The 14,727-nt window shown below is 41.0% G+C and overlaps 1 protein-coding gene and 1 long non-coding RNA gene across 9 annotated transcripts in view; one reads left to right on the plus strand and one right to left on the minus strand.

The window, feature by feature from the left end:
- Nucleotides 1–14,727, plus strand: part of MAP4K3 (mitogen-activated protein kinase kinase kinase kinase 3) — a 69,524-nt gene that overhangs the window by 44,787 nt on the left and 10,010 nt on the right. For 2 of the 8 annotated variants that reach the window (XM_081854604.1, XM_081854606.1), the window contains 11 exons: nucleotides 1,644–1,682; nucleotides 1,930–1,986; nucleotides 3,332–3,430; nucleotides 4,983–5,025; nucleotides 5,881–6,043; nucleotides 6,961–7,073; nucleotides 8,184–8,225; nucleotides 10,290–10,374; nucleotides 12,467–12,546; nucleotides 13,178–13,238; nucleotides 13,332–13,449. In XM_081854604.1, coding sequence (XP_081710730.1) covers nucleotides 1,644–1,682; nucleotides 1,930–1,986; nucleotides 3,332–3,430; nucleotides 4,983–5,025; nucleotides 5,881–6,043; nucleotides 6,961–7,073; nucleotides 8,184–8,225; nucleotides 10,290–10,374; nucleotides 12,467–12,546; nucleotides 13,178–13,238; nucleotides 13,332–13,449 — 900 coding nt within the window. The remainder of the gene's footprint in view (nucleotides 1–1,643; nucleotides 1,683–1,929; nucleotides 1,987–3,331; nucleotides 3,431–4,982; nucleotides 5,026–5,880; nucleotides 6,044–6,960; nucleotides 7,074–8,183; nucleotides 8,226–10,289; nucleotides 10,375–12,466; nucleotides 12,547–13,177; nucleotides 13,239–13,331; nucleotides 13,450–14,727) is intronic. The other 6 variants (XM_081854605.1, XM_081854608.1, XM_081854607.1 and 3 more) reach the window with 3 other exon arrangements.
- On the minus strand, nucleotides 7,080–14,724 carry LOC309338137. The gene is made up of 3 exons (XR_014154751.1): nucleotides 14,579–14,724; nucleotides 8,476–8,580; nucleotides 7,080–7,473 (listed from the first exon to the last, which is right to left on the minus strand). It is a non-coding gene; the product is annotated as an uncharacterized lncRNA (long non-coding RNA).

Below are 14,727 nucleotides of genomic sequence, written 5' to 3' on the forward strand. Positions count from 1 at the left end.
TTAATCCGTATTTTGAGATACTCGAGTCGGATCAAGACTAAGATCTTGCCGAGGCTCCCTTTGGAAGAAGTGGGCAGGTGGTTTTTCAATTTCTCCTGAAGTTCCAGAGCCACCTTCCATATTCTGGAGTCTAAAGCAGGAATTGGACCTCCTCTTCCTCTCCAATGGAGCATCCTGTAGACACAGTTCTCTAGTCCTGTAGTCTGGATTCAACCCAATGTAGCTTCATATATGGGGTTTTTGGTGTTGGCAGGTGTATAGCAAGGCAGCTTTATTGTCTGCATCTGTATCCACAAATGTGCCTATATGTGTGTATATGTAATAAATACATTTTATTTTTTATTTATTGCATGTATATAGGCCACCCAGTAACATATATTCTCTGAGTGGCCTCCAAGAAACAAAATACAGGAACAAAAGAAAAAGCAGTGTGAGAACTCTTAAGCCTGCGGATGTCACACAGCCAGGTTTTAATATCACAGATTATCTGAAGGCCCTGGGAAATAAAAAGGTCTTCATCTGGCATGCAAAAGGCCATAAAGATGGCAGCCAAATGAGCCTCTCTGTGGAAGCTGTTCCACAGCTAGGATGTCACCAGTGAGCAGGTCCTAGAGGCCACGCTTTGTGGAGGCACTTAGTTGGAGGTCCTTGGAGCAGGTCTGCTAAAGAGGATCTTAAGGTTCAGATAGGACTAGTTTTAGTGCCATGGGCTTCATAAAATATCTGCAAGTGAGGGAACACTTCAGAGAGAGTTCAATGATCCATGTTAAATTATTTGCCCCACAGAAGAACCTACAGTCTGCAAATAAAAACATCCTGAAGGTCCCAGGCCACAGAGAGGTTAGGCTGGCCTCAACTAGAGCCAGGGCTTTCTTGGCTGCGGCTCCAATCTGGTGGAACGCTCTGTCACAAGAGACTAGGGCCCTGCGGGACCTGACGTATTTCCACAGGGCCTGCAAGACAGAGTTGCTCCACCAGGCCTTTGGTCAGGGCGCAGCCTGACTCCCTCCTCTGGCAACCTGCACAGAATTTTGCTTAACGGTTGCCATTAATTTGATTTTAATTAATTTTTATAATGAAATGTTTTTAGAATGGTGGATTATTTGATTGTTTGATTATTTGATTGTTGTTAGCTGCCCTGAGCCCAGCTTCAGCTGGGGAGGGCGGGATATAAATTAAAAAAAAAAATTATGATGATGATGATGATGATGATGATGTAAAAATAGACTTTAATGGTGCAACCCAACAAATTAAGTCAATAGTTTAGAATTAGTGTAAATATGATAAAAAGAGATAGATACTTCTTTCTTATTCTAAATTTTGCCAATCTTTTCTTGTAGCATTGCATTATTTTAGTGTACGTTCTTCTCCCCTCCATACCCCCACACATTTTTTTACAGCAGTAACTATAATTAAGATGAGCTGTGTCCACCCAGGTGCATTAATTAGCAGGCTGGTGTACAGCTGAACACACTTAAATACACTTTAGGCTGAATAATTATTTACTTCAGACTGAAAATTCAAACAATTGGTGTAATTTATTGCACAGCTTACATTTGTCAGATCATATAAAAAGTGTGTCTGATTTTGTGTGCTTTTTGCTAAATGTGTCCAGTCGTTGAATTTTACTTCTATTTTTAAAGGAGCCTTCTAAAATCAGTTGAAGAAGAACTGCATCAGCGGTAATTCTTGACTTTCTTTCTCTCTTGATTGCGAAGTCCCTTTCCTTGTGCGCAGACTGTATGTTTCTTGTATCTCTCATGGTCTAATGGTGCTTGTTTGGCTTACAGAGGACCCCTTGCTTGTCTGTCTTGCAACTGTGATTTGCTAAAAGAGAAGCTTTTTAGGATTGCAGATAACAAATCTTTTGATGGCTGAAGACAAGTTGACAATTGACATTTAGAAGTGATATCCTGTTTAATTCCTCAGGGGACATGTCGCACATCTGGAAGATGAGGAAGAAGGGGACAGTGATGATGCTAAACAGTAAGTTCTGCTAATCTTCAAAGTAGATCTGGTTCGTAAACAATCGAGAAATCTTGTTCAGTCTGTGTGTGGTTTATGACACTTATTGCTCCACAGTTTGGTCATCTTCAGACGTAACCCTGAACCATTGTTTAGTGTGACAGGAAGTAGCCACAGTGAGCCTTGGCCTCGTGCATTCTTCTTCTCCATCCTCCTTTTGGCATGGCTGTAAGGAGAAGTTTGGGAGCTTTTGCTTCAAGTTTAGGTTAACTGCAGTTTGTTGTGTTGCCTGCACTGACCAGATCTGTTTGATCATATCTATGCGTTGCTTGAGACAAACCAACTTCATGCAGTGGGCTATGAAGCGGGCTTGTTTAAACAAACCATAGTTAACTGGTGGAATTGATTTGCTTAAATTTCCCCAGTGTGAGAGAGAGAGTGATGACTAGATAGGACTCATGAAGCTAAAATTTTGTTTGGCACATTTATTTTAAGTATATCACTAGACGGCCAGTGAATAGGAAAGGGAGAAATAAAGAAAAATATATGTAAATAATGATTATTGGGGAGGGGGAGGAAGAATTTGAAGCTGTAACTTAACCTGTAAACTTAACTCTACTAAGAATAACAATATGCAATATTAAAATTAACTGCAATGTAACCATTGCTGTTAATTTTACATTGCCCCACCTGAACTCCACCAGCCCTCTATTTAAAACTTACTACTGAAGCATACATAATCCCATTGCATTTTCACAGTGACCGACACCAGAGGCTCCTCTCCTGCTGCCTTAGATGAAAACATTCTACAACAGGAGCTGGTGTTACAGTGCTACCACACAGAAATAGCACCCTGATACTTTCATTTGTGCTTATAGCCTACATCTTAATGTATCAGGATGCGATTTCCATGTGGTAGTACTGTATCTGAAGGGACATGTTTGGGAGCCCGATCCTGCTTGGACTTGCATGATGAGTTTCAAAGACATTGCAGATTATATAGTAGCTGATATCATTTTTAGGATTGAAACAGCTCATCTGAAAGACCCATCCACTAGAAGAGTTCTGCCATTAGTTGAGGCAATATGTGATACTGATTTTTACAATATAATCGTATATATATCCTATTCAAGAGTAACGACTTTTACAGTATAACCTTATACGTAACCTATTCCATGGTAAATGCCATGGAGTTCAGTGGGGTTTTCTTCCATTAAGTGGTAGTAGAATTGCTGTGCTAATTTGTCGTCTGGTTGCTTTGAGCGTTGTAGTTTAACACAAGAAAACCAAGCCTGTATTTTCAAAACCTGTCTATAGTAGTAATTTTATAAATGCAAAATATCATAAACGTGCTGTTATTTAACAGGACAATACTGGAGTTTGGAAAAAGAAAATCAAGGAGAAAAAATGTGATTCCCCAGCAATATGTAGGGAGTCCAATCAATACCATAAACCCAAACTCTGGGTAAATAAAATACTTCATCAAGAATTTCCATTTCTGCTGGTATCTCATTTTTCTAAAGCTGGATTTTTGAGCAGGCTTTTCTTTGGTACATAAGCCCATTTGGGGATAAATGGAGAGATATAAGGAGTTGGGGCCAGAATGAGGCAGAATGCCTTCCTACATATTTTAATAAGTTAACCTTGGCTGTGGCCAAACTGAAATACAAAATGTGTAATTTTTTTATCAGAGGTGAAAATAATTGCATCTAGTAGCCCCTTAGAGAATATGTGCAAAGTTCTTCATAGCACATCATTTTTAAAAGCCTGTCTCTTGTTCAGCATTCTGTTATACACATTTAAGTCTCACTGTTTTTAGTCGGAATTATAAATGGTATTGAATGTGGGATTGCCACCTTTAGAATTTCTCTGGCTAAACACAATCTATATAGCCTAATCTACCTTGGATCTCGATTTTTCATTCTGCCATAATCTACCTCTTTGAAATCAACCCCTCATACCATCACCCTTCCCCCCAATGATTGGTATTTAATTGTGATACAATGGGTTTTCTCAATAAGTGCTGTATTCCTAATTTCATTGTTTTAAGGGTTGATAGAAAAAGGTTTACTGAAAATTCCAATGTTATGAATTTAAATCTGGTGTGGGCAACTGGTTCACTACTGAGGGCTGCATTTGAAATATACCACAATCTGACATCATCTTCATTAATAAAGTAGATTCCAAATTGCAGTAGAGGAAGCATATTGCCTTCAAATGTGCAAAATGTGGCCTTGGTAAATTCAATCCACTGTTCTACAAGATTAGTTCCACTGGCACAAGAAGACTTCAGTTTCCTCTCCTCCCTCTCACCCCGCCATGTGTCGCCAAAATTTGCTCCAGAGGGTCCCCCAACCCTCTAAAGCTGATTTTTGAAAGTGTGTGGGAGACTGGCAGCGAGAGGGAAAGGAAGTTCCATTGAACAAACAGATGTCCATTGCTCCAGCAGAGCTGCATCGTTGGATGCTGCCCCGTGGTGGAGGAAGAGGAGTGGGGGGGGGGAGCGCATATGCCTCCCCGCCTGCACTGGGTGCCACCCCAGGACATGTGCCATGCCCCTGCAGGTGGCACACCCCACCCCCGGGATGCGTGCCAGCCCTGCCCCCACCTGCTCTCCGCCCCCCTGGTACAGGAGCATGAAGCTCTGCCACTGATGCTGCCCCTTGATGCATGGATTTAATAATCACGTGAAAAACTATGATTTTGACTTGCTGTAATTGGCTCACCTTGTTTCTGAACCCTGATTGCTTTTGCCATTCTTTTCACATTTGCCTGTAAGCATGATGGTGAAAATTACATCCGCACAGATGTTTTTAAAAAAATTAAACTGGAGTTCTGAGGAATCTGTCAAGAACCCATGGGCCACCTTAAAAATACAAAGTTTTTATATTGCCCACCCCAGTTTAGATCATTTCAGTGGTACCCTCGCTCTCTCTATCTTTGTATATGTAATGAATATCTAACTTTTAAAATGATCAACGAATCTTTGTAGTTCATCCTTGTTTTCCCTCTTGTAGCTCAACTATGAAGGCTAAAGTGCCACCACCTTTACCGCCAAAGGTAAGAGGGGCTGTCACTACTTGCAGGAAATATGCTTACTGGCCTAGTTCATATGTAACACCTCTGATCTCATAAACTTCGGTTCAAGAAAATATATGCCTGCACATTCTCTCCTTGCCTCTGCCCTTTCAGCCCCCCTGCCCGTGCCTGGCTTTGGCAACAATTTCTGGTTTCTTAAATCATTTTTCCGTTCTTTCCAAACTAAGAAACTGGCTTGGGCAACTGAGATAGCTTCACTTGAAAGCAGGAGAGAGAGAGATTACTATAATAAACGATGGTTTGTTAACATCTGACTACCGCTGAACCATAATCTTATGTCAGATGACTACAAATAATGGGTGGAATTCCGCTAATACAGTTATTTCATCTGTGCTAGTATATTGACTGAGCCAGTTGGAATGATCCCTCCTTACCACATAATGCTGTTCTGGGGGTTCTCCCAACCTCCCCAGAGCCTAACCTCAATGCAGTTTACAAAAAGAGGAAAACAGTAACATTATCAGTAAAAACATCTGAACACAGTGATAGTTTCAGTTGCCTTCTCTTTTAGCAGTCTGCTTTGTTAGATTTTATTGTATTTACTATGTTATGAGCCACATTATATTTCACGAAACAGCAAGTTATGAATCTTCAAACAAACAAATAAAATAGGGATGTTTTCTGTAGACTTTTAGAAAGCCTTTCATTTCCAGCTATGAAATTTCAGCTGAAGAATTCCGTATACGTGGATCCTGTTGCTTCTTCATTTCTACTGTATTCCCTAAACACATTTTAATGACTTGGTATGAAAGTTTTAATATGAAGGTGATGTGATATGAATTCAAAAACATGGACTAATAAATTTTATAATTTCAGCCTAAATCCATCTACGTACCACAGGAGATGCATTCTTCTGAGGATGATAATCAAGGAACCATCAAAAGATGTCCTGTTTCAGAGAATCCTGCAAAATCAAACACCCAAGTACCACCCAGACCACCACCACCTCGGTTACCTCCACAGAAATCTAATGCTTTAGGTAATGTTGATGAATTACAAATAATTCACAAATTCTTTAATAACAGCAGTTTAATTTTGCCTTCTTCAATACATATCCCAGAAATATTCTTAAATAATGTTTTGCTCTGGTCAAGCAGCAGAAAATGCACACTTAAAAAAACCACCCGTTTAGATTTTGGTGGTGTCCCCCCCCTTTTAAGCTGCTGAACATGGAAATAAATTCTAAAATAAATTCTAAAATCATGTTTATCAAAACTATGTTCATGTCTGTGATACGTTGTACTGATGTGTGTTCAAACTACAATCATTGAGGGCTACGGAATTCTGCCACTGAAGACTTTCACAAGGCTTAGGACAAAAAACAGCACTTCCACCAGAATAGAATAAACTTTATTCCCTTCACTGGTATCCCCTCATGCTTTCCAAACTTGTCCCTCAGCCCCAAAGTTCAGCATGAACAGATAGGCCTTGTAGTACTTCTGAACATGTTCCAGCTTGGACTTTAGTAAAATGGAGTCCCAGTTGTTCTTCATGCATTTAGTGCCTGAAGCTGAGGCATAGATGACTTCCTTAAGCACATTAAGACCCATAGGCCTATTTAGGCCTGGTCATTTCCCCCAAACCGTGTCCACTTGCCATCATATGTGACACGAGTCTTAGTTGAAACGGCTGTCTTAGTAAAGCTGAATCAGTTGTCTTAGGGAGTTCCCAACTGAGAACTTCCCAGTATAGCCAGTGGGTCTGCTCTCAGTACCGATGAGCTTATAGGTGCTGTGATTGACAGATGAGCAACCCTACCTACCTATGAAGGTTGGCCCAAGGGATGGGGGAGGTAAGGGTTTGGCCACCCTGGATTAAGCAAATACCCTTTGGGAATCTTGCTAATTGTAATGGTGGTTTATGCTCTGTAATGTTCTCTGAATTTTTCTTGTGAAGGTAATGGATTGAATTCTGTCCAGACAAATGGCGACAGAGAAGGATCTCCCCATCAAGAGCCAAATGAGAATAGACACACCAATCTCTCTAGAAGAGAAAAGAAGGAAGTTCTGGTAAGTAATGCTCCATTTGACTGTTTCTGTAAAGCGCACGGAAAAGCCTCAAAATGAGCATGTCGCTTCCTGGTTTACGTGTGCTATATATTTGGCATCTTCATTCGCAATATTTTGTAGTATGTGCATTGGAGCACCTGGGTATGTTAGAAGCTTTTGGATGGAGGTGTCTGTGTGTAAAATTAAGCAGTGTATTGCCACATAGGCCCAAGCCATGAATCTATATGTGTCTGAAACCTACTTTTTCATCTTCATGGACTAAGCCCTTCATGAACTCAAATGACAGAAGGGAATTACCTGTTCCTTCTGTGACCCTGGCTGCTGTTAGTCTGAAGGAGATGGCCCAGAAACTAGTGTGTTTTACCACATACACAGGAGCCCGGTATTAGCACCTCACTGCCTGTGCAAAAAACAACAACATATCTTAAGATATTCAGAAAGGAATAACAGACAAAGCTAGATCTTTTCCAAAAACATGAAGTTTGCAGGGCAAAATAATGAAGCCAGTCCCAGAAAATGAAGGTTGGGGGAGATAGGGAGTGAGAGAGTTGAGGTGGCAGTGAGCTCAAGGCAGCTGCATGGAAATGCTTCAGTGCCTGGGGGGGAAAGGAGGGGAACACTGGAAGCTGGAGATCTGCGGAAAAAATTGAAAGCGAGGAAGTGGGAGTGTATACTGTTACTGTGAAGCACGTCTCCAGATTTGGATCTGGAACAGGGAGATCATTCCTGAGGTTGCACTGAGCTTCAAAAGTCCTGTAGAAGTGCACCAATAATCTCCAACCACCTTTCCATATCCAGACTTGGAGCGGAAAGGAGCAGCAGTGCATTGCTTTTGGCACTGGGTTGCATAAGCTCCAAGCTTGCTCTCCAGGTTACAGCAGGAAGCAGGGGTGGTCTTCCCCGTGGTTAATGCTGTGGAGACAATCTGCAGTCCCACCACAGATCCGGCCTGGAGAGCAGGGCTGGGATTCCTCTCACCACATTCACCGTGACAAGCGAAACTGGGGACTCGCGAATGCATGTGTACGAATCTTGCTCCTTCAGTGTTTGTGTTACAAATATAGCTCATCTTTCAAAGTCGCAATTCAAATGGGCATTTTTGTTTTCCAGAAACCAATTAGTAACGGTCTTCCTCCTACACCAAAAGTGCATGTAAGTATTAAGTTTCGCATAGGATGATTTATTCAAAGTATCTTAAATTCTGTCTCAGGGCATTGTTGACTACCATTTATGTTAAAGATTTAACCCTCATACTCAGTGTTATATATATTGAACTGCTATTATGTAGCTGAACTAGTTTTGGAGTGACAGCTTCCCCATATGTGTATAATGCAACTCTTAATAATAACAACAACAACAACAACAACAACAACAACAACAACAACAACAACAACACACTTACTAGGCCTTCTGCCAATTCCAATTCATGCTATTCTGTTCAAATATAATTTATAACTTCTTGTATTTATTCATTGTCTTGTAGATCAGGTATCAGTAATTTAGTTGTCTGTAGATGGGGTAGATTGTATGAGGCAATATTTTTTACAAAAATGAGTTGAATTTATATTTCAGCTATATATTCTTAACTAAATACAGTTACTGAATCTTGAAATGCAGTGTTGCACTTTTATCACAGAATTGGACTTCAAGGGAAGAACGATGGAATCCTATTAGATGACTTCAAAATTAAATACCTCTTACTAAGTCTGTTTGAGCCATAGTATATCCTTTTATGCTAAAATTCCTTCTTAGAAGAAAATTGGGCCTCCAGTTTGAAGAGTCCACCTAATTTAGCATATTTTGATTACTAGAAATGTCGGAGAGTAGGCTAGAGAACTCAACACGCTGTCAAATGCAGTTTCGGTTTTCATTCCTTTAGGGACAACTTGCCCTACTTTCTTCTGCATAGCTTATAATACTAGGCTGAATGTTTTGAGACTGCAGGAGTGGATTTTGTCCCTGACAAAATGTGATCGTTCTTACAACTTTCAGTTTCCTTCTTTATGCCTTCTAAGTTTGTGGAGGTATTAACACAAGCAAATTCTAGTTCTTACTCTTAAAATAAAATAAAATTCAGGTCAAAGGCTAGCTTTTCCTCAGTATTGTACTAGAAGAAAAATGGAGAGCTCTTCAAGCTTTTTGTCCTTCCATAGCTATGCACAACATGCTCTTCACTGGAAAGTAAAGTGAATGGCTGGATCAGGAGAACTGAGGATCCTCCTGGATTCTTCGAGGCCAGGTCCCCATTAAAAATAATACGTTAAGTGGTTTTGTTTTTTCCTTTTGGCTGTTCCTTTTTCTATTCCAGAGGAGCAGTGGGAACTGAAAACTTGTGCTTAATGGTTTTTCCAGAACTCATGTTACGTACAAATAAAATGCATATCTAAGATGCTTTCTTTAAAAACAGGATATTTGATTTTAATTTGCTCCTTGGAATTGTCCACAGAATAAGTCAATTAAACAGCGTGACAGATTAGAAATCAGAGGGGACGCTGAGACTGAGTACCCCATTCATTTTTTTAACACAAGTAGTATTCCTGAGTATTTCAGGAGCAGGTTAGTTGGCAACTAAGTGGAGTTTCCCTGTATTTAATTAGTTATGTACTTCAGTCCTTTCTCTTGACAACTTTGCTGAAGAAAAAGGGAGCTTCTTCTCAGGTGGTATGGCATCTTCCACTTCCAGCATTTACAATAGTGCACTTAAGGTTACAACTGAGTCAAAACATTGTCTTGTGCTCATGTATCAAAAAGTGCCTCCCATTTTCAATATCATTGCAAATATATTTGCATTGTTTTAGTGTTGTTCTTGCCACCATCTGCCTCATCCATCTTTACCCTTGCTTTTTCTTGTTTCCCCATTTTAACTGATTAGCTGTGGCAACAAACATAATTCTGTGCCAATGTTTTAATGCTAAATCTCACATTATGATGAAATGTGCCCATTAACCAAATAATGTTGGTTGCCGCAATTGGCACTGTGGGCAAATAATGTAAAGGACAATCAGTGAAGGAAGAGGAAGAAAATGGCACCAAGAAGCAACAGCAGAAAAACCTCACCTCACAGAATTGAAATACCATAGATTTTGGTGGCATTTCTTCAGTAATATGAGTGCACTGATTGTGCTAATTTTGTGATTGAAGTTAAGCAGTATTCAGTGAAGACACACGTGAGATGAATTCTCTGTTGTAAAAATTGTGTCCTTTTATTTTTCACAGATGGGTGCTTGCTTTTCAAAGGTTTTCAACGGATGCCCCTTGAAAATTCATTGTGCAACTTCATGGATAAATCCTGATACAAGAGGTAATATTCAGTTTCAGCCAGGATGAGAAAGAAACACTTAAGAACAATTTTGTAAGGATTTGAGAGTTCTGTCCTTCCCTGGGGATTCACAAACTTTCTCTCTCCCATGCAGTATTCTCTGCCCTCATAACACAATAGATTCTTTCCAGGTTATGTCTTTGGAATCCATTTGCAAGATACATTTCAAAGCTTTTACCCTGTCAGAAGCCCAAATTGCTTTTCTAGTTGTACTGGGCAAGTCAACACCGCTCCATTTGGGCAGATTTATTAAGCCAGTATGGCATCCTAGGACAACTACAATTCATGTATAATTGCCAGACTTACCCAGATTCTCTTGTACACTTTGCACTTAGGCTTCATATTTCACTTTCCATTTACGATAGATCCTTTTGAGCTTCTTTGTACTGTTCGGGGTTCTACTACAGTGGTGTCCCGCAAGACGAATGCCTTGCAAGACGAAAAACCCGCTAGACGAAAGGGTTTTCCGTTTTTCGAGGCGCTTCGCAAGACAAATTTCCCTATGGGCTTGCTTTGCAAGACGAAAACATCTTGCGAGTCTTGCGAGTTTTTTCGCTTTCCCCCCCTTTTTCTAAGTCGCTAATAGCCGCTTAGCCGCTAATAGCGCTAATCCACTAAGCCACTAATAGGGGTGCTTCGCAAGACGAAAAAACCGCAAGACGAAGAGACTCGCGGAACGAATTAATTTCGTCTTGTGAGGCACCACTGTACCTTGAGTTTGAAGATGTATTTTAATATCTGTTTAATTTTCCATGAACCTGCTGCATTACTATTCAGTCCTGACTCCAGATAATTTAATGAATAAGACTTGGTCCCAGGGGCAGGAAACCAGGATCTATTGGGGGGGGGGGAGAATATGCAGGGGTTTCTGACTCTTAATCGTTTCACAGCAAGTAAAGACATTCACTGCCATGACTAGTCTTGTACTAATCACTTTTGCCTTAGCCTCCGAGTTCCTCATTTGTAAGATATGCTCCCTGTTTGTATCTGTAAGACATGGGTCTCAAATGGTTGCCTTTGGTCAGAATTCTGTATAGCTCTGCTGACCAGTTGGAGACTGGTTCTTTGTATAAGAACCAGCATAACCTGCTAAGCCACAGTTACGCCATGGGATTCTAACACAACCAGAAACCCATGCAGATTTATGAAACTGAAATTTTCCCACTCGTGACCTGGTCTACACACCCAATAGAACAAAATGGCAGTATCTTAAAAGTATGAGAGTGAACTATACCACAAATGAGAAATAACAACTTGTTCTCATCATGTAAAACCTCATAGCAAGGCGGGAAACAAGATCGTAGCTCTGTCTCCTGTCCAGTTTTCAGCTTGCAGCTAGCTTCATATTTTACGTAGGAAAGCATTCAGAAATGTGATACTCCCATCTGCTGGTCTGAAAGTAGCGCAGTCACTTCTACCACATAACCGTCTCATTCTTCTTTATAAGTAGACCCAGTGAAAGTTAAATAGCACCAGTTCCAGAACAGGATAAACGTTACACTATTGATAAGAAGTTCATTCATTGTTGAAGTCTCACACTATTTCAAAGGGGACAATAGTAAATGTTTCTTCCTTTAGAACAAACCAAAGTTCAGTGTTACATATGAACTTGGGAAATTGTAACTCATTTTCACCCGTTAGTTAAAACAAACCAGAATTAACCTGTAGTTTCAGATCAAGAACAAGACACAGTTCCCCAAATGAATGCATAACAAAGAATTGTGGCTTGCTTTGAAGTGGAAATGGAAAATGTCACACTCTTCTATCATGTGCTGTCTACTAGGCCAAGTGTTTTGTTTTGTTTTGTTTTGTTTTGTTTTGTTTTGTTTTGTTTTGTTTTGTTTTGTTTTGTTTTGTTTTGTTTTGTTTTGTTTTTAATGTGAACCACCCTGAGACTTCCGTGTATATACAAATTCAATAAATAATAATAATTATTTATTAACATGACTGATACTCCTGCTCTGTATTATGTATTGTTATTCACTTTTTTGCTTTTAAAATCTGTTAGTTGCTTTAAAGGGCTTTTGCCTGGTAAAGTGGGGCATTTATAGTAAATACGTTTGTATCTTTGTAGACCAGTACTTGATATTTGGTGCTGAGGAAGGGATTTACACCTTAAACCTTAATGAGCTCCATGAAACATCAATGGAACAGGTTTGTTTTCAGATTTTGCTTTTCCTATGTAGTGGTGTGATATTTTAAAATTTAGTATTTCCCAGCGTAGCCCAACATAATGAGTGGAATTCAGTGTCGCACCAGGGAGATTGTTCCATTAGCACAAGCAATTTCCACTTGCTTGTTTATTCCATTTTTATAATGCCCTTCATTTGAAGATAATCTAAATGCAAGTATGTGTAAATGTTGAGCCACAAGATTAAGGTATTTACAGAGCTCAGCTTGAATAAGGCCTCTGAGAGTTTGCTTTCCCTAAGAATGACAGCTCTCACCAGAGAACTCCTCAACTCTCATCCTGGCTGTATACCAATGCTCAGCCTCTCCTATAAGAGAGAGTACAGATAATACCATCTTTATTCTTGGAAACAAGGAGTTTCTCTCTCGTTCCTTCCTGAAGCAATAAAAAAAAAAGCAGCAAGTCCCTTTGGTTTTGCCTCTTCAGCAGCAGCCCTGGAAATAATGTCCACTCTGCCTCACAGAAGCTCAAGAAAATATACTGCTCTCACCATATATAGCGCAATTTTTATAGCAGTTTCTTACCTATCATGGTGTCTCTTTCAAAATTACTTTATTCTTTTATTATTACTTTACATTATGTTCCCTACACCAGCTGTTTCCCCGACGGTGCACGTGGCTGTACGTTATGAACAATTGTTTGCTATCGATATCTGGTAAGACCTCTTTTTGAATAATTTGGGACGTAAATGCCTGGGCTTTGTTCTTCAGTTCGACTTTTTGTACTACATTGGTTGTTTTATTTGCAGGTAAAGCTTCTCAGCTTTATTCCCATAATTTGCCTGGTTTATTTGATTACGCAAGGCAAATGCAAAAGTTACCTGTGGCTATCCCGGCGCACAAACTTCCTGACAGAATACTCCCCAGGTAAATAAGTTTGTGCTACTTTTGTTTCTTTTTTGAGTGGGGTTCCAAATGTGTAATATTCAGGTTGTGGGGGGGTGGGTCGTGCTGCAGCATCTTGGAGGGCAGATTAAACCCACAGTCAGCAGCAGTGGTCTGCCCCACACTGATGGATTTGGAGCAGAAACAGCAATAGCACTGCCCTCACAGCGATAGCATTGGGTGAGGTGGCAGCAAGGTCAGGGGAACTTTGGGTTGGCTGTAGTGTCCTGCAATTGCACATGCCTCTGCAGGGCCACAAGCAACGACCTGGAGGTCCCTAAGACCTTGCTACTGCCTTGCTCTACCCTGCCCCAATGAGCATAGCTCCTGCAGCACCCGGAGGGAGCTACCCCTGCTCTGCCCCCTTACATATATTGCTCCTGCTGAGCAGAAGAGAAAGTACGATTGGTGCTCAGCGGCGTAGCTAGTCCTTGGGGTGCCTGGTGTGGGGACGTGTCCTGCAGCCAGGGGCGAGGCGATCCGCTTGTGGGGTCAGGGCAAGCCTCTCCGATGCTTGGAGCCTCTCTGCTGCCTCCCCCTCAGCTGTAGGGCGGCTGAGGGAGAGGCAGTAGGCAGACTCATGTCCTACGCTGCCATTTCAGGCAGCGCGGAACCTGCAGGCGCCTAAATAAATCATAATAAATAAAATTTTATTTATATCCCGCCCTCCCCAGCCAAAGCTGGGCTCAGAGCGGCTAACAACAAATTCATTTTAAAATCAAATTAATGGCAACCATTGGGCTAGAGTTCTGTGAGGATTACCAAAGGAGGGGGTCAGACTGTGCCTTGGCCAAAGGCCTGGTGGAACAGCTCTGTCTTGCAGGCCCTGCGGAAAGATGTCAAGTCCTGCAGGGCCCTAGTCTCTTGTGACAGAGCATTCCACCAGATCGGGGCCACAGCCGAAAAAGCCCTGGCTCTGGTCGAGGCCAGCCTAACCTCCCTGTGGCCCGGGACCTCCAAGCCACCACATCACTCCTAAAAAGTTTTGTGAGCTGTTGTTTTTTTTTTTTTAAAAAAAACACCTCATTTTATCACACACACACACACACACCCCAGCGATGATACCCAGGGCGGACCGCACTCCCCTTCCTCTGCCACTGTTGGTGCTTACCTGAAGCATAGATTTGCAAAGGTGTCATGCAGGCACTGAGTTGTGACAAGGTGTGTTCATGGAACTTCTGGGCCTGTTCATGGAACTTCAGCTGGATCATCATGAGGAGGAGGACAATTAGGAGGTTAACTTGTATTTTTAAATATCTA

Source organism: Podarcis erhardii, assembly GCF_964252035.2.
Source record: "Podarcis erhardii genome assembly, chromosome: 3".
NCBI classification, from domain to species: domain Eukaryota; kingdom Metazoa; phylum Chordata; class Lepidosauria; order Squamata; family Lacertidae; genus Podarcis; species Podarcis erhardii.